The 27671-nt window shown below is 32.9% G+C and overlaps 13 protein-coding genes across 13 annotated transcripts; 8 read left to right on the top strand and 5 right to left on the bottom strand.

Annotated features, from left to right (window-relative positions):
* Positions 1–728: 728 nt before the first annotated feature.
* NIS1 (Nis1p) lies at positions 729–2072 on the top strand (the record flags this gene model as incomplete). The annotated part of the gene is made up of 1 exon (XM_003670759.1): positions 729–2072. One exon carries the CDS (start codon positions 729–731, stop codon positions 2070–2072), a length of 1344 nt encoding a protein of 447 aa, XP_003670807.1.
* A 228-nt stretch (positions 2073–2300) lies between these two features.
* On the top strand, positions 2301–3893 carry APJ1 (Apj1p; the record flags this gene model as incomplete). The annotated part of the gene is made up of 1 exon (XM_003670758.1): positions 2301–3893. One exon carries the CDS (start codon positions 2301–2303, stop codon positions 3891–3893), a length of 1593 nt encoding a protein of 530 aa, XP_003670806.1.
* A 760-nt stretch (positions 3894–4653) lies between these two features.
* On the top strand, positions 4654–6834 carry MKS1 (Mks1p; the record flags this gene model as incomplete). Its single annotated transcript, XM_003670757.1, has 1 exon — positions 4654–6834. The coding sequence occupies one exon, from the start codon at positions 4654–4656 to the stop codon at positions 6832–6834; it is 2181 nt and encodes a 726-aa protein (XP_003670805.1).
* Positions 6835–7247: 413 nt separating this feature from the next.
* IMP4 (snoRNA-binding rRNA-processing protein IMP4) lies at positions 7248–8117 on the top strand (the record flags this gene model as incomplete). The annotated part of the gene is made up of 1 exon (XM_003670756.1): positions 7248–8117. The coding sequence occupies one exon, from the start codon at positions 7248–7250 to the stop codon at positions 8115–8117; it is 870 nt and encodes a 289-aa protein (XP_003670804.1).
* A 275-nt stretch (positions 8118–8392) lies between these two features.
* On the bottom strand, positions 8393–10519 carry MLF3 (Mlf3p; the record flags this gene model as incomplete). The annotated part of the gene is made up of 1 exon (XM_003670755.1): positions 8393–10519. The coding sequence occupies one exon, from the start codon at positions 10517–10519 to the stop codon at positions 8393–8395; it is 2127 nt and encodes a 708-aa protein (XP_003670803.1).
* Positions 10520–11203: 684 nt separating this feature from the next.
* Positions 11204–12103, top strand: RNH201 (ribonuclease H2 catalytic subunit RNH201; the record flags this gene model as incomplete). The annotated part of the gene is made up of 1 exon (XM_003670754.1): positions 11204–12103. The coding sequence occupies one exon, from the start codon at positions 11204–11206 to the stop codon at positions 12101–12103; it is 900 nt and encodes a 299-aa protein (XP_003670802.1).
* A 472-nt stretch (positions 12104–12575) lies between these two features.
* Positions 12576–14072, top strand: LAT1 (dihydrolipoyllysine-residue acetyltransferase; the record flags this gene model as incomplete). The annotated part of the gene is made up of 1 exon (XM_003670753.1): positions 12576–14072. The coding sequence occupies one exon, from the start codon at positions 12576–12578 to the stop codon at positions 14070–14072; it is 1497 nt and encodes a 498-aa protein (XP_003670801.1).
* Positions 14073–14540: 468 nt separating this feature from the next.
* On the top strand, positions 14541–14723 carry TOM7 (Tom7p; the record flags this gene model as incomplete). Its single annotated transcript, XM_003670752.1, has 1 exon — positions 14541–14723. One exon carries the CDS (start codon positions 14541–14543, stop codon positions 14721–14723), a length of 183 nt encoding a protein of 60 aa, XP_003670800.1.
* A 502-nt stretch (positions 14724–15225) lies between these two features.
* Positions 15226–16358, bottom strand: RPL16B (60S ribosomal protein uL13; the record flags this gene model as incomplete). Its single annotated transcript, XM_003670751.1, has 2 exons — positions 15226–15794; positions 16325–16358. 2 exons carry the CDS (start codon positions 16356–16358, stop codon positions 15226–15228), a joined length of 603 nt encoding a protein of 200 aa, XP_003670799.1.
* An 878-nt stretch (positions 16359–17236) lies between these two features.
* Positions 17237–20059, bottom strand: FKH2 (forkhead family transcription factor FKH2; the record flags this gene model as incomplete). The annotated part of the gene is made up of 1 exon (XM_003670750.1): positions 17237–20059. The coding sequence occupies one exon, from the start codon at positions 20057–20059 to the stop codon at positions 17237–17239; it is 2823 nt and encodes a 940-aa protein (XP_003670798.1).
* Positions 20060–21369: 1310 nt separating this feature from the next.
* MET18 (Met18p) lies at positions 21370–24483 on the top strand (the record flags this gene model as incomplete). Its single annotated transcript, XM_003670749.1, has 1 exon — positions 21370–24483. One exon carries the CDS (start codon positions 21370–21372, stop codon positions 24481–24483), a length of 3114 nt encoding a protein of 1037 aa, XP_003670797.1.
* Positions 24484–24648: 165 nt separating this feature from the next.
* RRT14 (Rrt14p) lies at positions 24649–25317 on the bottom strand (the record flags this gene model as incomplete). Its single annotated transcript, XM_003670748.1, has 1 exon — positions 24649–25317. The coding sequence occupies one exon, from the start codon at positions 25315–25317 to the stop codon at positions 24649–24651; it is 669 nt and encodes a 222-aa protein (XP_003670796.1).
* Positions 25318–26202: 885 nt separating this feature from the next.
* Positions 26203–26688, bottom strand: NDAI0F02340 (uncharacterized protein; the record flags this gene model as incomplete). Its single annotated transcript, XM_003670747.1, has 1 exon — positions 26203–26688. One exon carries the CDS (start codon positions 26686–26688, stop codon positions 26203–26205), a length of 486 nt encoding a protein of 161 aa, XP_003670795.1.
* Between the last annotated feature and the right edge of the window lie 983 nt (positions 26689–27671).

Here is a 27671-nt window from a genome sequence, read left to right as displayed (position 1 = left end):
GTTTTATTTTATTTTATCTTATTTTAAATAACAAAGAAGTTATCACTTATCGTTGCTTTATTGATATTTATGATTTAAATCTTTTAACGTCGAAACGATATGGTTGTCTCCTTTTATATTGGAACCATTCAAGAACAAACTAGGTGGCAAAAAAAGGTTTAACTTCATATGTTCCAACATTATGTTTTGCAGTGGGACAAGCTGTCATTAAAAATGTAGTTTTCTATAAACTAACGGCTGGTTAGCGAGATAACTAAAATGAATAAAATATAATAAATATAATAGATATAAAACCCTTCTGGGTATATAATTAAACAGATACTTACTATCATAACTATATAGCAAATAGTTATGAATTGTGTCATGTTTAATTTATTTTCAATTGAGGTGACAGAAAGTCTCCCCAAAAAATGTTTAGCCTTTGAAGGTGAAAATAAACAAAGCGAAAATGTCACTTGAAAAGTAAAAGCGAAATGGCTATGTAATATTTTAGTGGACATATTAGGGTATTTAAAGATGGCTGGTTTATTCCATAATTAAGTAAAGTTGCAATGAAACAATGGACATATAGTAATTATTAGGGAAACCATGGTAGTTCATTTATAGGTTACTAATATCTATTCAGTTGTGATTTTCTTGCTTGATATGTAACTAATAAGTCTTTACAAAACTTTTCATATTCTTCATTGAAGTAATTAGGAAGTGTACATAGTAGCACAAGAGGCATAATGTCGTTAGCGTTACTCGCTGAAAATGTTCATAATCAGGATATGGCACAAGAATATCAAAAAGCTGATCCAGAGATAATAATGGTATCATCGTCTTCATCTCTAATCCCGATGCCAATTTCAAGTGAATTCCAATTCCAACCACGAGATGAGGTTATTAACAAAGAAAGAGCTAAGATATCTTCTCAATTGATTCAAGCTAACAATCATTCATACGATCTGATTGATGACTTTCCATATCGGTCTGAAAATCGAAGAATTTGGGGTGACCATCAAGAAAAGGACACTATTTCTGATAATCAAGCTATTCGATTACGGCAATTACTAGAAGATAATGATGATACTTGTTGTGGCTGTAATCGTGGGCACAATCGTAATGAGAATAACCGTATGAATAATCATAGTGTCATAACTAGACAAGGATCGTATGCTTCAATGAAAAGAGTTGATTTCACTAATAAGGGAGAGAAAATGAAGTATGGGAAGGAATCTAAATATATTTTCCATAAGGGATTTTTCAAAAGGTTTAATAATGATTTGTGGAGGAAGAATTCGGGAAACCATAATAGATCTTGGAAAAATACGATGGACAAATATCGAAAAAATAATAAGCGTCAATTTAGAGATTTCCATGAATTATCATCCATGATGGAATATGTTAATTTAACAGAGCCTAATGATAATCCAAAAGAGCTATTAGAAGGATCTATGATACGGCTTTTTGTAACAAAGAATATGTATAATGCTCATCCATATGTGGAAACCAATGGTACAATTACAAAGAATGCTTATTTCAAGAGAGCGAATTCAATAAAGAGGAAAAGTTTACCATCGTCAATAAAGTCTGCCGAAATAATATTACACAACGATAGAAGGAAAACAATGACTCGTATCCGTTCAAGACCAATAAATGGTGATCGTTCGTGTCTGTCTACGCACAGGAAATTAAAAAGATCAAATAGTACACCGGGTGCACTATCACATATAAATCACCATCTTTACAACCATAGACGAAGAAGATTGATGCGACTTTGGAAAGAATACATGTCTCTAGTCATTTTACAACGCATAAACTTACGAATAAGGCTAATCCATCCTGATTCACCATTACCATCATCATCATCTTCTTCTTTACCCCGTTCATCCATTTCCTCCAAGAACCATAACAATATGACCCCCACTACAAGCACTTCCTACCGTTTATCACAGGCATCATCATCATCATCACTATCATCACCCACCAAGAGGTATTCCATTGCCAGAGCCATTGCCATTGCTGACGCTGGCACTGACGCTGTGGCTGCCAAAGAGTTGACGTTGGCGCCCATTTTAGCTCTTAATTAAGTCATGTTATGCTGTGGTGTGGTGCACGGGTGTATACATCACCCAACTGTTCAACGGTGAATAATTTCAATCTATGATGGATGAACAAAAAGAAACTCTCTTTAACAGGTTAAGTTGAGTTAAGTTGATTTGATTTGATTTGAGCTGGTTTTTGATATCCTAATTCAAAAAGAAAGTGAGAGTTTGAGTACATATGCGGGTGGGATTTGTACCTATCAATAATTCCAAATGAAGGGTAATAGCGTCGTCAATAACAATAATACGAGACTTTATTCAATCTTACAAGTTCCAACTGCTGCGACACTCTTTGAAATTAAGAATGCGTACAAGAAATTGGCATTGAAATATCATCCCGATAAGAATAATCATTCTGAGGAGTCTAAATTGAAATTCCAAGAGATTTGCAAAGCATATGAAGTGTTGCATGATAAAGATAAGAAGTTACTGTATGACACGTACGGAACATTAGATGAATCGTTAATTGATAAACAAAGAGGAAATAATGATCAGAAGGATGATTTTGATACGACAGAGCTATCACCGGGAGATTTGTTTGCTAAGTTTTTCGATAAATCAAGTAGAGTTAATAATAACAATTATAATAGTAATAGTAGTCCTTTCAATAATGTCCCTAGTACCAATACTAATACCAATAGCGCGGGTAATCGGTTTATGACTCAAGCATTGAATAGTCCGTCTACTACAGGTACTTTATTTGAGAAAGGTTTATCTCGAGGTCCTGATATCAAACATGTTTTGAATTGTACCTTAAAGGAATTGTATCAAGGGAAGAAATGCAAATTGGGATTGAATAGAACAAGATCATGTCATTCATGCAATGGGATGGGCGGTATGAATACGATCATATGTAATGAATGTCAAGGTAAAGGTATTAACACTGAAACGAAAATGTTGGGTCCAATGGTTCAAAGTTGGAGCTCTACATGTTTTAATTGTTCAGGGATGGGTTATTTCATTGATTCTCAAAGCGGTTGTAAAGAATGTCAAGGTGAAGGATATTTAAGAGAAAGGACAATATTTACAGTAACTGTTAAACCAGGAATGCGAAATAATCAAAAAATTGTGTTGAAGGGAGAGGCTGATCAAGTAATGTTAGTTGGAAAATTAAATAAAGAGAAAGTCATCCCAGGTGATGTAATCATTGTCATTAATCAAATAGAAGGCAAATCTTGGAAGAATGATTCAAATATTGATCAAGGTGAAAACAAAAATAAATTTCATTTCGAAATCATAAATGAAAAAGATTTATTATTAAGGAATTGTCAAATTGATTTGATTACTAGTCTATGTGGTGGTGAAATATACATTAAAAATCATCCAAGTGGGAAATTAATCAAGTTGGATATTATACCAAGTGAAATATTGAAACCAGATTGTTTGAAATGTGTTGAAAATTTGGGAATGCCACGATATATTGAAGATGAAACGAATAATGGAGAAGAATATTTGCCCAACGGTGATTTATATATACAATTTAAAGTGAAATATCCTACTAAATTGGAGAACGAAACAATAGATAAATTAAGAAGTATCTTAAGTGAAGACATTCATATGAAAAATGAATTACAGAAGGAGAAGGTTATTATTGATCAACAGTTAGATGACTGTATTGAAGTAGAAGAACATGTCCTAAGTAGTTTTGCACCTGATTTAGATCGACTTCGACAGGCTGGAATCAAATCTCGATCACAAAGATGGCAATCAGATAATACAGAAGACAGCTGTAACAAAAGGCAAAAGAGGGAAAGCCAGAATGATATCATGCCAGATTATATACAAGATGACTTGGATACCAAATGATTGTGTTACCAAATGAAAGAACGTTGTCACCAAACAGAGACGTTCGATAACCTTCATAGATTATGTACTTAACCAAAACTTATTAGTGAGCAATAATTGCAAATAATATTTATCATATATATATGCTCATTCAAGTATTCCCAGTCCTTGTAAGGCTAAAACAAAAATCGTCGTGTACGGTATACCAGGGAGAGAACATAATTTGGAGTTACATATAAAAATAATTTAATACTACGTAATATGGCAACCACGAGTCTTTCTCCAACATGGTTTAGAACCAAGGACGTCACTAAAATGTGTGTCGTTAATTTTTGCTCTATTTTTTGTTCTAAATCCTGTAATTTCTTAACAATTTGAAGACGCAGAAAATGAAGAAAACAGCTTCAAGCGTTAACGTTTACAAAAAAAAAAGGCATCTTTTATGTAGAAAGTTTGGAAATGGAAGAACTGATCTTTTGCCAAGACATCAATTACAAGAAGTTTTCCAACGCGTAATCGCATAGAAAAGATCCAGCTTAGTCTGATTCTTTGAATGAGGTGAACCTACTATTGTACGGACTAATAATAACCCTTATAGGACATTTCAATAACTTTGAACTTATCCATTTATCTTCCCGCTAAAACAGTTCTAAAGGGACAAAAAATATACGAGGCACACCTTACATAATAGTTTTACGTGAGGTAATTTGTACCTTTATATTAACTAATAACACCATCCATATTGAATACGATTTGTAGGCAAATCTGATTCCTAGCAGATATGTCATCAGACACAAAAGATATCAATACTGCTAGTATACCGAAAAGGTTGAAATTTGATGACGAGAATAAATTCCTGAAAGTCACACCTAACCTCTTCACTCCTGAGAGATTACATTTATTCGATTCAATAGATCTTTACACTTCGTTGATTACGTGTTCAAAATTTATTGAACAAGGTGAAAGATTGCATAACCTTAGCTGGCGGATTATGAACAAAGCCTTATTAAAAAACCATAATATTAATCGCTCGAAAAAGAGAGATGGTGTGAAAAATATTTATTATGTATTAAATCCCGTTAAGAACCCCACTAATTATGGATCGTCATCATCTTCTTCTTCATCATCGACTGCAAGAGCAAATAATACTATTCAAGTACGATCCCACACTCAAGTACAACCCCAACATGCAATTCAGACTCGACTCCACTCTGAATCAAATGATCGATCAAATCGAACAGTACCTACGTCGAACAAAAGTCTTTTTGCTGGCAATACTACTGCTTTACCGAAATCGAGAGAGATATTATTAGAGGTATCTCCTCTACCTAATTCAGCTTCTACATCTACAATATCATCAAGAAGAACGAGTATACAACCGGTTATGGAAGGAAATAAGCAGGAAGCAACTAATGATAATACACATACTTCAACGAGTTCAGCTGATGTGGCATCAATACCATACAAGTCATCTACTGGATTATTTTCGAATATGACTGAAAAGTATAAAACTACAGTTAATAATGATATTAGCCATAACAATGGTGATAGTAGTAACACCAACCACAGCAACCAGGGCTCAAATAAGATTATAAATTTTAAAATGAGTACTAATTCTGTACTGAAAAAGGAGAATCCACAAACTATTGTTACAGGTTTTGATACCAATACAATCATCACTAAAAAAGTCGTTTCAAACAATGATAGCGATAAGATAACTACCAATATTACAAATACTTTGTTCTCAAGAAAATCACCGAATTTGAAAAAGCACTCCTTGTTTGCTAAACACTCGGGTACAGATTTACAGAAGATAGATGTTTCAAAATCATTAGATAAAAATAATAATAAAATATTCTTTAGTAGTGAAGATGAAGAAGATGATGATTCAGATTGGGATAGTGTTTCAGAAGATTCCGACCTTTATGCAGATGACGATGATGATGGATTTGATGATCTGAATGAAGATGAAGAAGATCAATATTATAGGAAACAGTGGGATAAATTGATATTCACAAAAAATAAGAATAAAAACAAAAATAATGAGAATAGAAAAAAAATGAAGTCTAATCAATCTTCTGTATCATCAAATAACACCGTACGTTCCCATGAGAGAGTTAGACGAAGCTTATTGAGCGGTTTGTTTGTAAATGAAACCATGGAAAATCAGAATAGCAACAATATAACTAACAACGATGAATCACAGACAACGAATGATAACATACAGATTACCAATAAGAAGGATCATAGCAACTCAACTTCATCCATGTTATCATTACAGACCCAATTAACGCCGAAGCATAACAACAATACAAATACTACAACTCCTGCACCAATACATTCTCAAGATTCTGGGCTTATATCTAGATTGGCCACTTTAGAAACAAGTACGGTAAACGCATTAGGTTCTGTATCACCACCAAGGTCAAGCGATTTAACAAGCACGGTGAATTTGATCAAGACGCAACAAGAACAGCAAGAACAGCAAGGTAGATCAAGATCGAGGACAAGAACAACAACCAAGAAGACATCAAGGCCAAGAACAAGAAGGACGGAAAGTTTTAGTAGCATTGTCTCGGAAGCTACAGGCGAACGATATTTACACGAATCAAATGCTCCACCAACGGCACAAACTATCTTACCTACTGCACTAGCTACTCATATGTTTTTACCAAATAATATTCATCAACAACGGATGGCCGCTAATATTGGCGGTAGTAGGTTGACAGCTGCAAGATTACGAAAACAAGAAGAAATGACACAACGGGAAGAAAGGAATGCAGCTGGCGGAGGAAGAGGAAGAGCAGGGGGCAGTATTAGTGGTAGTAATGTGAATAGTAGAAGAGAATCTATGGATATACCTTCAAAGAGCCGGAATGCAGGATTTTTAAAGACAAGAATGGAAATTTCAGAAGAGGAGAAAATTGTTAAGGATTATAATCGACGGAAGCAACAAAAGTGAACTGAGCTGAAAAAACCAACAAAGATGCTGTTCAAGGCATACATATAGATGTGATTCAAGTATAGATTTATTTATTTAATTCAAAAAGGAGCTACGTACAAAGTAAAAAGATAAAAGCTTGTAGACCATATTGGATGAAAATGTTTATATAATCCTCGGAATAGGGCTATTCTTGTCAAGTGAGGTTAATGATAAAATGCCCTAAGGTATTACGTAAGCCCTAATTTGTGGAAAATTTTTACAAAAAAAAAAAAAAAAAGAAAAACTTGCGATGAGTTATGTTATAATGAGCTATAATGAAGAACAGAAGATAATGAACCAGTCGATACCAAGTTTGTACATTAATAATGAAAAAGAAAGAGTTCATATAATTCCATTAACATACTACATTAAATACTTAAGCACAAGGAAATATGTTAAGAAAGCAAGCGCGTGAAAGAAGAGAATATTTATATCGTAAAGCTCAAGAATTACAAGAATCCCAACTTCATGAAAAGCGTCAGATAATTAAAACTGCATTAGCACAAGGGAAACCTCTGCCGAAGGAACTTGCTGAAGATCTTGAATTACAAAAGGATTTCCAATACGATCAATCTCACCCTGATGCAGACAAAGAGGAGTTAGAAATTGATGATGAATATTCACATACTTCTGGGATAGTGGAACCTCGTATCATTGTTAGTACATCAAGAGATCCTAGTACAAGGTTATCACAATTTGCCAAAGAGATTAAATTGTTGTTTCCTAATGCTGTCAGATTGAATAGAGGTAATTATGTTATGCCTAATTTAGTTAGTGCTTGTATTAACTCTGGTACCTCCGATTTGATTATATTACATGAACATAGAGGTGTACCAACTTCATTGACAGTGTCACATTTCCCACATGGTCCCACAGCGTATTTCAGTTTACATAATGTTGTATTGAGACACGATATTTTGAATGCTGGGAATCAAAGTGAAGTGAACCCACATTTAATATTTGATAATTTTACTACTGATTTGGGGAAAAGAGTGGTAACGATTTTGAAACATTTGTTTGCACCTGGTGTTAAAGTGGATTCTTCTAGGGTGATTACATTTGCTAATAGAGGAGACTTTATTAGTGTTAGACAACATGTCTATGTGAAGACAAGAGATGGTGTGGAGATGGCAGAAGTGGGACCTCGTTTTGAGATGAGGCTGTATGAATTAAGATTAGGAACGTTAGAAAATAAAGATGCAGATGTGGAATGGCAATTAAGAAGATTTGTTAGAACAGCTGGAAGGAAAGATTATTTATGAAAATATATGTATATAAAAAGGTGGGGGGGGGGGGGGGGCATGTGCATGATTCCAGTTTTCAATTAAGTTGAGTTGTTTTGGAAACTTATGTCTATAGATATATAGAAAGTGATAAAAAATGAAAAAAAACAAAACATAAAATGGTAGATATCACGGTGCGTAATCTGTGTGATTTTTTAGAATCTTATGAGGAACTAGCATCTTAATATAGAGGATAATATATATGTATAGAGTGCCTATCTGTTGCATTTTTGGTATTAGATATTTAGGGTCATTTATTTTGTTGTTTTGGTATTGGTATTGGTAGTTGTAGTGGTATTTTTAATTTTATATCTCAGTATGGCACTTAATTTGGCTTGTTGCAGAGTTTGTTGCGATAGTGGTAGAGATAGAGTTGAGGAAGAAGATGAATAATTGGATTTTCTTGTCTCTTCTGGTGTGTTTGATAGAATATTTGAAGTTGAAGTTGAATTTGATGTTGAATATGAATTAATAGTATTTGTATTGTTTAAAGTGGTATTCGTTATTGATGACAACTTTGGTAAAGTTGATAAAGTATTTCCTTTTTGTTTCGATAAAGTTGGTGGTTTTTTCTGCGTTTGTTGAATAGGAGAATGGCAAAAATTACTGGTATTGGTATTGTTTTTATTTCTAACGATATTGATATTTCTCATATTAATGTTATTATTTGAATAACTTCTTGCTTTCAGTAGAGGAGATGGTGTTGATATAGAAGGTGGGGATTGAACAGTTGTAATGGGTGTTGAAAGTAGTAATGACGATGAAGATGATGATGCTGAAGTGGATTGTGGTTTTTTTAATGAAGTTGAACTCTTTGAAAAACATCCTCTTGTTGTGTGTGATTGTGATTGTGACCTTGACTTAGTATATTTATTTAAGTTTTTATTCGAAAATATATTGTTGTTTTTGTATGATATTTCATTTGTATTTTTGTTCCCATCATTCTCAATATCTGAAAAATCATCATATTCACTTTCACTAGAATCGAAGTCAAAACTTTTAATTTTATTTTTATCCGATAGAATGGAAGGATTACTATGTGAAGATAATTTCTTCGAGGATTGAGGTAAAGAAGAAGGATAACGTCTTGAATTTAAATTTGCTAATGGTGATAGTAAAGAGGAAGAATTTTCCCTTGAACGATTAGAATAATTATTGTTATTGGTATTGGTATCGGTATTGACATTCTTGGTTGTTCTTGCATTAAATGGGTTCAAAAAATTTGTTGATGGTAACTGTGACTGCGATTTTGATTGTTGAATACAAGAAGGATTTTGTATGGTCGTTGATATTTCATCAGATAACATATCTGCAAAAGAATAAAATCTTAATATTCTTGGCTTGCTCTCTTTTGCAGATACTTTGTTTATATGGTCGATATTGTCGTTAGCATTATTGTCATTATTGTCATTATTGTCATTATTGTCATTATTATTGGATGTAACTGTTGTTTGTGATGAGGATGATAATGAAGAGGAAGAGGAAGAGTTGTGTACGTCGTTTGAAGTTGAATCAACAGGATCAACAGTATCCGGATCCGGATCCGGATCTGATGAATGGGAAGAAGATGAAGGGAAATTCTGTAAAGATGAACCAAAAGAATTGAAAGAGGATCTTCTTAAAGCATCACTTAGGGCAGCTGTTGAAGAAGGTCTATGAGAAAATATCAAATCTACATCATCAAAATGAGTATTTTCATCATTTATTAAGGAACAACTAGCATCTAATGCGGGTGCTACGAAATTTTCTAAATGGTGGTGATGTTGATGATGGTGATGATGATTATTATAACGAACAGAAGGAATTGATGATGATACTCTGTTATTTTTTTGCAATTTCTGGTTAAAGGATGGTGATGCTGATGGTGATGCAAGGTATATGAACTTCGAAGGGGTTTGCGGATGAGTGATGAAATTGGAAAAAGAATATGATGAGGATGATACTGAAACTGAAGATGACCTAATTGAAGAAGCTAATGATGTAGAAGACGCAGACAACGATGGTTTCCTTTGTCTAATGTTATTGAGATCCAGTGATGAAGATGGGTTCATTGGAACAGGGGAGAAGATAGTTGGATTATCGATAAATTGTTGTTTCATCGTAGGGTTTTGGTAATTTTTCCCTTTTAGTGAGATTCTACTTCCATCATCAACTGTAGTTTGGCTAGTGTTAACACTTTGAGAAGACAAAAGATATGGTTGCTCTTGAACGTTTCTTTCGAAAATCATGGAGTCTTCACTCACCGTAGGAGAAGGTGGTACCTTTAGAAGTGGATCTGCATCTAGAGGGATGTCTCTCTCCATGTTCACGTTTAGATCTAAATTTAGATCAATGTCAAGATCCATTGCGATATCATCTAGACTGCGTACTTCGTCATTCATTTATTTATGTATTTATTTATTTTAATAAATGCTGCTATTATCGATCTTCCTCGATGAGTATGCACTTTTTGATTGGTAAAGAAATAGGCCGCTTAGTAGTTGGCTATTGTTGTAATAGAGGCTTCGATTCTCAATTTGATATACCGTTATTGAATGACAGATGTATACAAATATTACCTTTGGTGTCAAAGAAAGGGTATCTTATTGTTAAATATATATATATAATAAGAAGAATTAGTAATTGCGACAATTTCCAAAATTGTTTCCCTTTTAAGTTCCGCGGAAGCTCTCCCACCACCCCGTCGGGGTTCCCCGGTATCACGTGGATTGGAAGAGTAGAACCAGTCGCATGACACATATTTGGTAAGGGTTAAAACTCTTCTTAGGGTTGGGATATATATATATATATATATTTTTTTTCATTCGGTCATAGACCTAACCCAAGCAAAAAGATAAAGTCACGTGCCCTAGGTTCCACGGAAGAGAACCGTTTCATAGCGATTAAAAACGCGAGAAAACAACTTGAAGGTAAACAGACGCGTAAGCAAACAATACTTCAATTATATAAATACTTTATATGTATTTCCTACATAACTAGACAAAAGTAAAAAATACCCAAGACAATCCACAACCCATAGATTTTGGGCGATTACTAACAATTTGATTAAGTAAGACGCTTACCCAATGACAGGCTCTTCCATGTCTACGACCCCAACTCTTCTACCACCAACAGTGGAATCCGCACTACAATCCATCCATACAACATCATATTTCTCCCCAGTTCCACCATCCATACTTGGAAACAATGACGCATCTCCCATCATAATGGGTGTGGATGAAGCAGGTCGTGGGCCAGTCTTGGGTCCCATGGTTTACGGAGTCAGTTACTGCACGGAAGAATATCAAAATGAAACTATTATACCAAATTATGAATTCGATGACTCCAAAAAATTAACAGACCCAATCCGTCGAAAATTATTCTCCAAAATGTATCGTCATAACTCTCATGATCTCCAGAAAGATGAGATTGAACTGGACAGCATAGGGTACGCTACTACCTCCATTACACCGTTGGATATATCATCAGGAATGTTGAAATATCCACCTGAAAAAGTATATAATTTGAATGAACAAGCTCACGATGTTACTATGGCTTTGATACAAGGTGTGTTAAACTTGGGTGTCAATTTGAGTCATGTTTATGTAGATACTGTGGGTCCTTCACAAACTTATCAGAAAAAATTGCAAGATAGGTTTCCCTCCGTGGAATTCACCGTCACGAAAAAGGCAGATTCTTTGTTTTGTGTGGTTAGTGTAGCTAGTGTCGTTGCTAAGGTTACTAGAGATATACTGGTGGAATCTTTGAAAAGACCTGAAGTGGATGAAATTATTGGATCCGGATATCCTTCAGATGCGAAGACTACTAAATGGTTACGTGAAAATCAAACTTTATTGTTTGGGTGGCCAAAGGAAATGGTTAGGTTTTCATGGCAAACTTGTCAAACTCTATTGAAGAAGAATGATGAAGCGAATGGGTTACTTATACAATGGGAGGAAGATTTTATAAATTCAAAAGAAAAATAATGGCTCAACAGTGGGCAAATAATGTGGAATCCACACTCATGAATAGTAATGATATATTAGACTCCGACAAACCTATAACTCTAGATAATTGGTTCCATTAAATACAAGGTCCCATGCATACACACGCATTTATATATCTATATATATACATATATAGATATATTTTTATCTCGTCTTATCACATCATATCTCTTTATCCTTAGTAATATTTTGTAGTGTATTTGCGTCGTCCCTACGTAGAAAACCAACAAACTTGTGCCGTTACATAAATTTCAAATAAGGAGAATACAAATCGTATCTGCCGGAACACCATTTTTTTGCCTAACAGACAAGTAACAAGTTAAGGGGACCAACACTGATATATAAGCTAGTTGAATTATCAATTGACAAACAATCAAGTAAAACAACTCACTTTTGGAGACAGATCAATTCTAAAAACAGACACACGCACACATACAGGCACAGAACAACCATGTCAGCGATCTTAAGGGCCATTCCAAAAATCTCGAGATCTAGTGGAGTGATCGCATCAACAAGATCTCAAATCAATAATCAACTGAGATATCAATTGCATCTAAGAGCAACCTACGCATCTTCTTCATATCCGCCTCATATGATCATTGGTATGCCCGCTTTATCCCCTACCATGGCTCAGGGTAATTTGGCAGTTTGGACTAAAAAGGAAGGGGATTCATTATCTCCTGGTGAAGTTATTGCCGAGGTGGAAACTGATAAAGCTCAAATGGATTTCGAATTCCAAGATGAAGGGTTTTTAGCTAAGATTTTGGTCCCAGAAGGTACTAAAGATATCCCGGTGAATAAACCAATTGCCGTTTATGTCGAGGAGGAAAATGATGTTCCAGCATTTAAAGATTTTAAACTGGATGAGGTGACTGGCAGTACCAGTAATGGCAGTAATGATAACACTGCAAAGCAACAAAAGGAGGATGGAAACGAAGCATCCAAAAAACTTGAAGACAAATCTGAAGAAAAACCAAAATCAAAACCAAAATCAAAGAAAACAACGGCTACAACTGACAAAGATGCCACTGTTAATACTTCAAGAATTATTGCTTCTCCATTGGCTAAGACAATTGCCTTGGAAAATGGTATCGCTTTGAAAAACATGAAGGGATCTGGCCCACATGGTAGAATCGTTAAGGCAGACGTAATGGAATTTTTGGAAAAGAATAAAAATGCACCATCATCATCAACCAGCAGTGGTGGACCTACATTATCCGTATCAAGTACTGCTACCTCTACCTCATATGAAGATATGGAAATTTCAAACATGAGGAAAATTATCGGTGATCGTTTATTACAATCAACACAAAGTATCCCATCTTATATCATTTCATCCAAAATATCTGTTTCTAAATTATTAAAATTGAGAAAATCATTGAATTCCACTGCAAATGATAAGTATAAATTATCAATAAATGATATCTTAATTAAAGCCATTACAGTGGCAGCCAAGAGAGTTCCCGATGCTAATGCATATTGGATGCCCGATGGTAAAAATATAATCAGAAGGTTTAAGAATGTAGATGTTTCAGTTGCTGTGGCTACACCAACAGGTTTATTGACACCAATAGTGAAAAATGCGGATTCAAAAGGGTTAAGTACTATTTCTAAAGAAGTTAAAGAGTTAGTCAAACGCGCCAAGATAAATAAATTGAATCCAGATGAGTTCCAAGGTGGTACCATTTGTATCTCCAATATGGGTATGAACGATGCAATTTCCATGTTCACATCTATTATTAATCCACCACAATCAACCATTTTGGCTATCGGTACTGTGGAACGGGTCCCTGTAGAAGATGTAACCACTGAAAATGGGTTTTCATTCGATGATACGATGAATATTACAGGTACATTTGATCATAGAACTATTGATGGAGCTAAAGCAGCAGAATTCATGAAAGAATTAAAGACTGTCATTGAAAACCCATTAGAATTGTTGCTATGAAGATGATTGCTCAAAAGCTGTCGTTTGTACATGAAAAACATATTCCTTTAAAAAAATCGTATTTATTCATTTATTTATGTATGTCTATTGGGTAGTTCACATATTGGGCTTCTTTTTTTAAAAATTATGTTATTATTCTTTTCCATAAAGTAGATACATACTTAATGACAAGGGAATTGCTCGATTTATATAATAGCTATAAAATGGGAAAAAAAAATACTGAGAAATTATTGGCATTTTTTAAAGAATTGCTGACACTTATAAACTTTCTGACACGAATAATTATCGTTTCCAACGAGCTCAAATTCTTTTGTGTGAGAAAATTGAAGATTCAAGAACAATTGGCATTCCATACAGGGAAGCTATTTGGAATAAATAAACTTCTTGTGATGCTTAAGATGGTTTATTAATTGCATTTATCTTTCACCAAATCAAAAAGGAAGCTAATACCAATACATTAAGAAAGCCATGCAATTCTTACCTTCCTTCATTTTAAGCGACGAATCTAAAGAACGTATTACAAAAGTTCTAAACCTTACTCATAATCTAGCTCATTATGGTTGGATACCATTTGTATTATACTTAGGATGGGCTAACACTCCAAATAAACCAAATCTATTCAATTTGTTATCTCCATTACCAAGTGTTTAAGTTTTGTCGTCGATTCCAGCAACGATCTCATGTACGTATATAAAGATATGAAATTCCTATACGATATAGTAGCTATTTCTTCTTCTTTTTTTTAACAATTCTATAATTTAATGGAACAATAGTTTACCTCGTTCAATAACCATCAACAGCATTTTTTTTATTCACACGTTATAGAATATACAATGTATTAGATATTTTCACAACTAAATTTTATAGGGTAAGAATATCGGTTTCGATAAATCAACAGTAAGATTAGATGACCGAGGAATTCAATTATGACATACTGCTTTACATTAAGTTGTAACTACATCCCATACATCTCCCTTATTTCTTTCTGTACATGTATGTATATATAAGAAAGGAAAAACGTGTTTAAGTTTAAATTTTTTGTTTTTGGTTGTATGAATTAAAGTGGCGATAAAAAGATTTATTAAAAGAAAGTTATTTATTTAGTTTAAAATGATGATGTTTATTTTTATTTTCAACAAATAAAGTTAATAACTTAGTAACCGAAAGTAGCCAATTGCTTAGCAGCTTCAGATTCAGAAGCGGCAGCATTAGCAGAAGAAACCTTCTTGTTAAAAGCTCTCTTTTTAGCGTAGTATTCAGCTGATCTAACCTTTCTCTTTTCTTCCAATTTGGAAACAACATCTTCGTATTTCCAACCAACAGAAGAAGATAACTTACCTAAAGTAGTATATTTTCTACCTGGCTTCAATCTTAAGACTCTCAAAGCGTTTGGAACGACAACTCTCTTCTTCTTGTCATATGGAGGTGGGACACCTTCGAAAACCTTTAAACGTTCCAAAGCAGCCTTACCACGAGCAGTCTTGTGGGAAATCATACCACGGACAGCCTTGTAGAAGATTCTAGATGGAGCTCTGAAATGGAATGGACCACGAGTCTTGTTGAAACGAGTAGCCTTTCTCAAGTAGTCATGGTACTTTAACTTGTTTCTGAAGAATTCACCAGAAATGTTCAAAGCTTCAGCTCTGACAATAACGATCTTTTGACCTTCCAATAATTGCTTGGCAACAATGGAAGCTAAACGACCTACTAAGTGGCCCTTACCTATTTAAAATGGAATAAAAAAAATCAAAATAATAATCCCTCATATGAATTATATTGTTGTTTAATTTTTATTACTTGTTAGTAAACAACGTTTATTTTTTGTCTTAAACTAGTCTTTCTCAATTGGGTTCTTGAACTAAAACTATGCCAATATAAAGATTTCTTTTCACGACCTTCCTCCAGGTTTGTTCATTCGTTCCAGAAGTATCTTTGTAGTAAATCTCGACCTCCACTGTTTATTTATACAATGTGAAAGAGAAAGTCCATTTTCCTATTGTTACTCGTATCTTATATCTTTTTTTCATTTCATCTAGAATTTTGGTATCCTTGCACCTCATAGTTGTACAATAATGTATCACAAAATTTATATGTTCTCTATTATCAGATAAACGATTTTATCATATCGTATCGTATCGTATCGTATTTATTTATTCTTCGTTGAGCTTTCAAACGTTAACTTTTGATATCTTGCCCATCCCAATTATTTTGAACCACTAGCGTTTTTCTAAAACATTATATTTCGCACATACCATCAATAACAAAGACTGGTTCAAACTTAGACATCTTAATTTCCGTTCGTTGGTGGGTTGGTTCGGAATTATCAATCAATCAACTACTGAAATTACAAGTGTCTTTTTTTATTGAGGTATGCTAGTAATTTCACTACTAATTTACCTTAGAATTCCCACTATGCAGTGAGGCAAGAGTTGAAGCCCGTTCCGTATGGGGTAGTGCTTCCGCCTAGTAAGTTTGGATTGGGCTGGGAAGAGGGTAGCCGACTCTAGGTAGCATCCTACCTCTAGGACTGCCTAGATTGATATGATGGCCAGAACTGTTTAGAAGGAGCAGTTGAATGTCTAGTGGGGAGAAATTCAGGCGTGATAAGACGCAGTTTCGTCTTGTTCAGAAACGCGATTAATATTTCTGGGTATGTATGGGTTTACGGTCATAAATATTATTAAGGGGAAATTTGTCGATCAATGATATTTTTCGCGTCCGAAAAATATTCTACGTAACGAAACGAAACGTAAACGGCTTGAGGTAAACTTGTAACTTTATAAATGTATGCTAGTATAACGTTGGAATCATTACATATCTGACATTCGGATATATGTCTGATCAGGGAATCTTACCAAAAGGTATATTTAATATAATAATAATAGAGAAGGAAAGATGTATTAAAATTGTATAATATAATGTTATGAAATACAAAAATATGAAAATCTATTTCGAAGGGACATATATAGTTAAAAATAACTATGTACGTAATTTGGCAGGGTTTTGGCCGAAATGTGGGATATGAGAATTGAATGAAATTGAGTTCGAGTTGTAAGAAAAAGAATTGAAGAGGGGCGGGATAGAACGTGGATAAATAAAGTAATATGCAAAAAATCTCTATAAGTTGTTTACTACAGTTAGTTTAGCACCATTTGTATCTAGCATTAAATTTCTATTATTATTATTATTATTATTATTATTATTATTATTATTATTATTATTATTATCAGTTGCATTATCGTCTGATTTTTCATTATCACTGTAATCTTTTTTAATAATGGTGAAGATGATATATCTTTTGTTGTTTCATTATCTTGGATTTTTTTTTCTTCTGATTTTAAGTCTGTCACTTTATTATTACTAATTTTTGAGGTGGCAGGTGTATTATTCACTGAACTAAATTGTAAAAGGCTCCAAACATTTGGTGAACTACGATTTCCTGATGGCTTATTGGAAAATGGTGTTGTTTTTATATTTTCATTAGGATTTGTATCAGTTTCGGTATTAGCAATAGCGTTGGTGTTGTTATTTTCTAGGTTTATATTGTTTCCTAATGCTTCTTCAGTATTGGCAATTTTGTTTGCCGTGTTTGTCATTGTAGAATACGAAGTAGTAGGAATGGATTTTGTGGCATCAGTATTTACCGCCATTGCATTTGTAGTTGTAGCGTTCGTGGTGGCTGTGGTGGTTGTGGTGATAATTTGATCATTAATTCCCTCCGGTGATATATTTGGTTGTTGTCGTTGTTGTTGATTTGTACTTCCTCGTTCTGGAGTATAAGCTTCCATTTGTTTTACATGGAATGATTTTGTTGGAGATCGTAATAAAGAATCATATACCGGGGTATTGTTGATATTATTAGTTGTAGTGGTAGTATTTTTTAAACTATTGTTAGAAGTAAGTGGTAAGTAGCCATTTGTTAAAGCTGGTTTATTATTATTATTGTCGCTATTTGATGACGACGATGATGATGATGATGATGATGATGATGCTGATGGATTGGTAAATGAAATAGGAGGATTATTATTTGTGTTAACATTTACATTTGGTTTCAATATTACCTCTGTATTATTTCTATAAGGATCATTGGATCCCAAACTAGTATTGAATGATTGTGATTTGGTTGTCAGAAGTTTCGTTCCCATTGTATCCAAAGGTGGTTGAATTTGAATTTTTGGTTTTGTTTGAGGTGGTGGTTGTAAAGTTGCATGCTCTTGTCCTCGTTGTTTCTCTGTATCGCTATCGCCTCCACTATCGCTTTCACTTTCACTTTCACTTTCATTTTCATTTTCATTTTCATTTTCATTTTCATCATTCAGTTCATTACTATTCATTTCGTCATCATTTTTATTAATTTCATCAGGGGCCATTCCACTTGATTGATAATTTTCATACTTTAGTTTTGGTTTATTACTATTACTAGTAGTGTTATTGTTTGACATTTCTTTCAATGTTGTTTGTGAATTATGTTGCTCGGGATCATGTTCCACTCTAGAGATTGATGATTCATGTTCATCATCATTCAAAATGGTATGATTAATTTTAATAGGTAAATAATCCTTTTGAGTTGGTAAAGAATTAAATTTAGATAAATGTAATTGTAATTGTCTAGCGACAGATGAACCTCTTTTTATTTTCCCAATTTTACCAGATTTCCATTTTTCTAAAAAATCCATTTGAAATTCATTATTAATTCTCCATTTCATACCTTTACCTGGTTCATTTGGTCTTCTGGGGACTTTTTCAAAAGCTTTATTTAATGAAAGGTTATGTCTAATGGAATTTTGCCAACCAGGTTTAGCGAATCTATAATATGCATAATTGGAAGATATGAATTTATAAATGTCAGCTAATGATATTATACCTTCTTGAGTCGATAATATGGCTTGAGTGATCATAGTTGCGTATGAATGTGGTGGTTTAACAGATCTATTTTCATCACGAGATAAATCAGATGCGAAATCTAATGAATGAGGGAAAGATAATGGACCCGTTGAAGATGAATTTATGGATGTAGTATTATTATTATTATTTATTCCGTATATGGAAGATGTTGTGGTATCATTTGGATTAAATATTCCTGATGAATTACTTGGAGTTCTATTATTTACGAATTGAGTACCAGCTGGGTAATTTAGGTTACCGCTTCCATACATTTTGAAAGCTTTAATACGTTGTTGTGGTTGTTGAGTTTGTTGTTGCTGTGGTGGTAGTGTTTGTTGTTGTTGTTGATGATGATGTTGCTGTGGTGGTAGTGTTTGTTGTTGTTGTTGATGATGATGTTGTTGTAGGAGTAATTGTTGTTGTTGTTGTTGTTGTAGAAGTAATTGTTGCTGTTGTTGCTGTTGTTGCTGTTGTTGCTGTTGTTGTTGTAATTGAATTTCATGATAAAATGAAGATCTTCTAATGGTATCGAATAATAATGGATTCGCTGCACGATCCAATCCAAAGGTGTTATATAATTTTGGGACCAAATATTCCAAACAAGTTGGGTGAATGTAAGGTATTTGATCAGGTAATATGAACATCATTTGAGTGCCACCTATTTCTATGATAGCCCCAGAATCAATTAATGCAGTGGATCCATTGGCAATTTTTTCATAATTGATTTTAGCGCCATTTCTTCCTATAATTTTCAATTGCCATGCACCTTCTTGAATGTTATAACTTATTGCGGCATGATTTCTTGATACTATTTTTGCTGGACCTAAATCTATATTAATTTTCAATTCATTTGTATTATTGGAGGGATTAGTTGGTTCAGTATTTCTACCTATGGATACGTTTAATTCTTTGACATAATATGTCCAATTTATACCTGCAATCTTAGCGTAAGCTTGTACTTCTGCAGCTATAGTATTTTGGTTTGAACATTCAACGGATACTATAGTTTGTTGTTCAGGAGCGTCCAATACAGATATAACGGCGTTTACGAATGCTTGATGTTCCTCTGGTGTATATTCAGGATTATTTGCAGTATTCGACATTGAATTATGTGTGTGTGTGTGTGTGTACTATAACTGATATTTTTGTCGTAGATGAGTAGAATGAAATGTTGTCTATCAGTGGGTAGTTCAGAACTTGTTTACAACAAAGACAGAGAAGCAAAAGAAGTGTAGTTAGAGTTTAAGTTTCCTTAACACTGAAACTTATGATGTTCAATTAGTATTCAACTGACTCGATGATAGTTAATTGAGTAATTGAGTAGTGTGTTGTAGGTTACGTGATCCACTATTGGGTACCTTACACTTTACACACACTTCACACTTGACAATTAACTAATATATCAAAACATCAAAACAAACTAAATCAAAAACCAAAACAAAGCAAAGCAAAGCAAAACAAAAACAAATCTGCGAAAAAAACTAAAAGCGGCAAAGCGGCACGTGATCGGGGGCTGCCTCGGAGTTACAGCCCGTGAGGTGTCTGGGTGTGTGTAAAGCATCCGCCCTTAAACAGACAAAACCAACCTATACGTACTACAACCCTACAACCAAGCCCTAGTCATGTGGCATCCACCTGTCCGTCTGTCCAAGCAATGTGTGAGTGCCACGTGCATTCATTTGAGGAAATGTGTCCCAGAATACTATACTATACTATGCTATAAATAAAATCACATGGTACATACAAAAAATGCCTGTCACAGCCAGAGAGTTAAATATGACATAGTATATAGCTGGGCGGCTATAGCTATCTGGACATCTCACCCTTCCCCACAGAGACATACATACTCTACTATTACTATACTATACATACATACATACATACATACATTTTGGATGGATTGATGGATGCGTGTCAATATATATATATATACATATATGTCTGGGTATGTCTGTTTCATATGCGGCAGGTTGATTTTACGAAACCCTCTCATGGAACACTAAAGGAAAACATTATAAATAATATACTGTACCGTTAAATTAGATAGAGCACAATATCATATCCTTCCATGTTCTCTGACCTCTATCCTTTGAATCATAATTTCATAATTCCTTAATTCCTTAATTTCTTAATTAGTCAGGATGTAACAAAAAGACCACTATCCGTAAGCGAGCGCATAGCAATGAAAGAAAACCGGGCCGAAGGTGGAAGACTGAAAAATTATTATTATATATAACATGGCAACTTGTATAATCGACATGCTTTTTGCATTAGCTTTCTATGATAAATATCTGATAGCGTCTTATCCCAGTAGATATATCTTTATTATTTTAGGAAGCTTCCATCACTTCCTGACAAACACCCTCACATACAAACCATCAACCACCAAAACTAACTAACCAACCAACCAACCATGGCTCATGATGACATTAAACAATCTGTCGATGCCGCTATCATCATGTTCCTGGCTAATGTAAATGTCAATGAGCAAAAGGCCGATCAAATATCATTACAATTGGCTTCTTATATCCAAAATAAATCCATAAAACTTTTAGATATCATATTGGCTTTAAAAGATGAAATGACATCAGATGAAGATTCAAAAAGACAAAATTCATTACATTGTCTTTCATCCATATTATCAAATATTCCACATGATCTTTTATTAAGAAATGAGATATCAGTCATCTTTAATTTTTATAAATCAAAATTTGATGATGATATATTAATGAAATTCACGTTAGATGCGTTTAACTCTTTAATTGCAATGAAATATATTTCTATAAATGAAATTACTACTCTATTGACCACTTTAAAGGAATCATATGATCCAAGTAAATTCTTAGCTGCAACAAGATTCATCCCATTCGAAATATTACAAACAATCTATATCAAAGACTTCATCACAAAGCATCCAAACTTGAACGATTTATTCATTGAAACTTTCATTCACATCGCTACAGGAGAAAAGGATCCGAAAAATTTATTAATTTCATTTAAATTAAATAAATTAATTACAACTAATTTGAAAAATGTCACAAATTTCAAAAATAAATTATTCGATATCCTTTTCGCTTATTTCCCAATCACTTTTAAACCTCCTAAAAATGATCCGTACAAGATATCAAATTCAGATTTGAAACTAGCCCTAAGATCAGCTTTATCATCATCTTCAATCTTCGCATCAGATGTCTTTGATAACTTAATAGATAAAATGTCTGCATCATCACCAATTGTAAAAAATGATACTTTATTAACAATGAAATCATGTATTGAAAATTATGGCGGTCAATACATTATAGATTCATGGTTACCCATTTGGACCTCTTTAAAATTCGAATTGATCCATAACAGTGAAGGTAGTACAGAATCTACAATGTTAAACCCTATAACTAATGAATCCACTACCATCTCCACCACCACAAATTCCATACAAACAAATTATCAAATCGCATTAAATATAATGAAAATAATCGCAAATGAATTAGAAAAATATAATCATGAACAATTCTTGAAATTCTTTAATCATATCTTTGAAGAATTAAAACCAAATTTCACGTACGAAAAGGATTTGAAACAAAGTTGTAGTATATTAGCATCCATTGGTTCAGCTAATTTAATCACTTTTAATACTGTCATCACAAATACTTTACCCTTGTTTTTGCAAAATACTTCAGAAATACCAAAATTGAAATTATTATTAATGAATTTATCCTTTTTTTTGGATTCATACGTTAACGTATTCGGCTCCACCACCATCATCACTACCACCGCGCAAGATGAACCAAAAATCATTACTGTCCCTGATAATAAATTGTTTGAATATAAAGATGAAATTTTAATGATCTTAGGAATGGCTTTAACTGGTAATTCTAAATTAGAAGTCACAGTAAGAACATTATCCATCATTCAATTCACAAAGATGATTAAAATGGTTGGGTATTTGACTGAAGATGAAATTTCATTAATCGTTCAATACATTACAGAAACAATCTTAACTGATTCTAATAAAAATATTTATTACGCATGTTTGGAAGGTTTAAAAGTTATTAGTGAATTTTATGAAAATGTCGTTTTTGAAGTTTCATTAAAAAAAATGTTGGATTTATTACCTAATGATGCAAGTGAATTCATTCATTGGAATAATGATGAAATTGTCCCCATTGAAAGAATTTTGAAAATTATATTGGATTTCACTACTTCAAGACATATCCTTGTGCAAGAAAGTATCATATATTTATGTGGTAAATTATCTATCGTCGCTAAGATTGGATCTTCAAATGATTATTGTTTCCTTTTGTTATCCACTTTATATTCACTTTTTGAAAATAATGTTTCATTAATTAATGAGAATGACGCTATTAATATTAAAAATGCTGTAGAAAATGATTTGTTTAATATAATGATTAATGATAGACCAATTGCTGAAGATGATCATAATTTATCTTTACTTTCAAACGTTTTATTCTTTATTAGTTTGAAAATTCCATTGAAAACTCATCAAGATCAATTGAATAGATATAATAAAATTTTCATTGATGATTATAAAATTTTGGAAAAACCATCACGTTTAGCATTACCATATTCTAAAATATTAAGTGGTCTTGATAAAAATGTTCAAATATCAAATGTTGATGAAATTTTCCAAGCAATCGTCGCATTATTAACCGATGAAACTAAAATGAAAACAACTTTTGAAAATATTGGTTATTTAGAATTACTAATGATCTTATCAAATAAATGGTTATCTGAGGATAAAGTAATTGAATTTTTCAAATTCGATAATTTATCCATTACTAATTTAGAAATTTTAACATGGTTAGGTAAAGGATTAGTCATGAAAAATTCCAAATATTCCAAGAAAACTCTTGAAAATTTTATCGCATTATTATCCAACGAAGACGTCGGAGTATTTGTTTCCAAATTATTTGAAATCTTCGTCATTGATATTAATTCATTACAAAAATTTAAAAATATAACATACAATAATAATGTCAAATTATTATACAAACAAAAATTCTTCAGTGACATTTTCCAAACATTAGTGAATTCTTATAAATCTACCCAAGAAATGACAATTAAATGTAATTATTTAACTGCATTATCATTAATCTTAAAGCATACACCAAGTAATTTAGTGGAACCATTCATTGAAGATTTATTACCATTATTATTACAAGCATTAGAAATGCCAAATGCAGAAGTTAGAATTTCATCCCTAGGTACATTAAAGGATTCTACAGAAAAATTCCATCAATTAATAACTGATCATGTTGATATCTTGGTACCAATGTTATTGAAATTGGTTTTACCAGATAAATTTAACACCATTAATGTAAGATTACTAAGTTTACAATTGTTGGAATTGTTAACTACTGTGGTTCCATTAAATTATTGTGAAAATTTTAAGCAAACTGTTATAGATGGATTGTTATTACCACTTTCTGATAAGAAACGAATTGTTCGTAAACAGTGTATAGATACAAGACAAGCATATTTTGAATTAGGTCAAATTCCATTTGAGTAATAGGTCAGTGAACTTGATAGAGACATAATTCAACGCCTAAGAGAAAAAAAAAATTGTATATATTTTATTGTAAAAATTTAAGAAGAAACTTTTTTATTATTACAAGATATGATATATTCGACTACGTATATATAATACTAGTATTTTCTTTTTCTGGTGTAAAAATTAGTAATCGTCTTCCATTTCTTCTCCTTCTTCGTCGCTTGAATCTTCCTCGTCACTTAAACCGACAGGAGCTAAACCAGGAGTCAAGCCAGCATATCTATGGTCTGAAACATCGTTAGTATTAGAAGTAGATTTTGATTTGATATTTTCTTTGAAATTCTTAATTTTATTCCTTCTATTTTTACTTCTTTTATATTCATTATTGTTTATCGTCTTATCTAGAATAAAATTTTGTAATTCTATTAATTCATTCTTATCATCTTCATCAACAATTTCAAAAGATTTCAAGCTCTTCAATTTCAAATTTACCAAATTTTTTAAATATTTCTTTTCCTTATCAGTTAAAGTCTTCTCAAGTTGATGTTTTTTCAATATTTCTAATTTTGCTAATTTTTCAAATTTTTCATTTTGTAATTTTTCAAATTTAATCTTAGATTTTTGTAATTTTTTTTCTCTTTTCTTTATCTTACGAACATCTAATTGTTGTAACTCGAGTCTTTTCTTTAAATTATGATCTATTAGTTGTGCCTTGGCAGTTGATTTCTTTTTCATTCCATTTTTATTACTTTTCTTAAGTTTAATCTTGTCTGCTGTAGGAAGTAAACTTGATAACAAACTATTTACTGCAGAAGTAGCTTGTAATTGGGACGTATTAGTATATGCCGTCATGATAGTCTTATTAGTGTGGTGATGTCTTGTTGAAGCTATTATTTTTACTATAGAATATGAATGCTAAACAGATTTTTAATTACTTCTTCTATTTGCATATACCTAGTCTCTTAACTCATCTCATCTCATCTCATTATTTTTTGGAAAAATTTTGGTATTTTTCAAAAGTGGTGTTACCCGGATACTGATAATAAAAGTGTCACAATGAAACATCACAAAAGCAAATCAACACTACTGACCACAAACTAAACGCTCGAAGAACTAGAAATGAGGAATGATACCTTTAATTATATAAAATTATTTATACATGTATATCTTCAAAAAAAAATTGGTTTTTTATTCAAATTGAGTTAAATTCCCAAATGAAAAATTCTCAGCGTTCATTCTATAAAAAAACTTAAAATCTGGAGAGTTATTGTTATGAAAGATAAACAAATTATAAATATTATTATCTTAAAGATCAAGTTTTCCAGTCTCCAAACCTTGTTGGTATTATTCGGTATTTCTAAAATTCTTCGATTTGGTTATGTTTTCATCCTCAGAAAAGAACAGTTCTGGTGCATGAGGATCTAGGAAGGAGCCCCGTTCCGCCGTTACCAAGATCGTCCTTTTCTACAATGAAAGGTGTCGCAGTTGCGATATCCAGGCAACTAGGTTAATTAAATGTTATTTATGGAATATATACAGTATATTAAATAGTCTTATGAATAAGTAACTACAATAGATATTACAGGAAATATGTTTCTGAAATTAGTATGCATCAAATACAACAAATAAAATATTGATAGTTATATATTATACTAATCTACCTAGAAAAAGAATGTACCATCTTCTGATATTTTTTGTAAACATACCCCAAAAAGAAATCAATCCTGTTCCTCTACTCTATATCACATCATATGCAGGTACACCCTGGAAGTACCCAATTAATATTATTTTGAATTCATTCAATTCATTATTATTAGATGCCTGAGAAGAAGTGTAACCACGTATATCGTTTTGTATTGTACATATAATTGACTGCTGATGGGAAATAAAACTGTTATGAGGAACAGAAATTGCATTTCTCCTTCCCCTCCCACTATTTCTACTAAAAGCAGGGTATATGTGAGAGGGGATAGGAGAAAACGAAATAAAATTAATAGAACTGTTAGTATCGAGTGAACTAACTGTAATTTCAGATTCAACTAGTGTTGAGGTTGCGGAAACACAAGTGGTGGTACTTGCAGGAGTTGATTCGATGAAATCTTCTCCAATATTTGGTAGTTCCCATGTAATGGGAACGCTAGAATAATCCGTTGTGTTATTCATCATAGAACGTGGGAAAATATTATCATTGGTACCATTGGTATAATTCACATCGAGAGTCATTTTTGGAAAAATAGCAAAGAATATTAGTTTTATTATCTAAATATGGTTTCTTCTTTTTTATTTGTTATTGTACCAAACAATACAAGAAAAATGAAGAAGGCAGAAAAAGAGAAGAGAAAAATATAAAAATGTCTAAGAATGAAATACTCCCTGCCCTTATGTATCTCGTTTTCTCCCGGAATTATAATTATCTACTTAATGGATTTCAAGAAACATTTCATATTTGAGAATTTTTACAAAAGAGAAAAAGCGAAATGTAAGGATTAATCGTTGATGTTGAGGTTTTTGGTACCGTTCCAAAGTTGTTGTCTATTTAAAGAATGCATTGTCTCTTGGAAGAAAACGGTATCGCAACCCATTAAAAGACTTTTCCAGAAACCGCCACAAGGAAAATTAGATTCTAGACTCTGGTTACTTGATTAAGGAAAAGATGCCCTAGATTACAGCAGGACCATCAATTACGTAAAAACTGGTCTTTATGTCTTCTCTAACCCTATCCTAGCTATTCATGAAAGATACATGTAGCCCAAAGATTCTGGTGAAACCTTCTTTTTGTGGCAGGTTTTAGACAATACTTCCACAATGGTGGTATTTTGAGATTTTGAGAAAGTTTTACGTGCTTTGCACTGAGTATTAAAGAAAGAAATTTGAGGTTTCCGCCCAACCGGAGCGGCGCTTCATGCCTGGCCGGAGTTTTGGGGCGGTGGTGGCGTTTTAAACTATGGAGTCCTTCCCCGCCCCACGAAAAGTGACACAAATTCTTTACATTAGGCGCATGTTTCTTTTCTTCACATATACAGTAGTCTTCCCTGTAAAACCCAACAAATAGTTTCCCTTGGTTTCAAAGAAACTGGGTCAATCCTTACATTTTGTTTTTACGATTGTACAATACTAAGTTAAATGAAGAAAAATATCAATGAAATAAATGGGCAACAAAATTTGAAAACGGTCAAACGGTTTAAAATTTTTTAAGGTATATAAAT

The sequence above is a fragment of the Naumovozyma dairenensis genome, chromosome 6, assembly GCF_000227115.2.
Source record: "Naumovozyma dairenensis CBS 421 chromosome 6, complete genome".
Classification (NCBI taxonomy): Eukaryota; Fungi; Ascomycota; class Saccharomycetes; order Saccharomycetales; family Saccharomycetaceae; genus Naumovozyma; species Naumovozyma dairenensis.
This window is presented reverse-complemented; position numbering and strand designations above follow the sequence as displayed.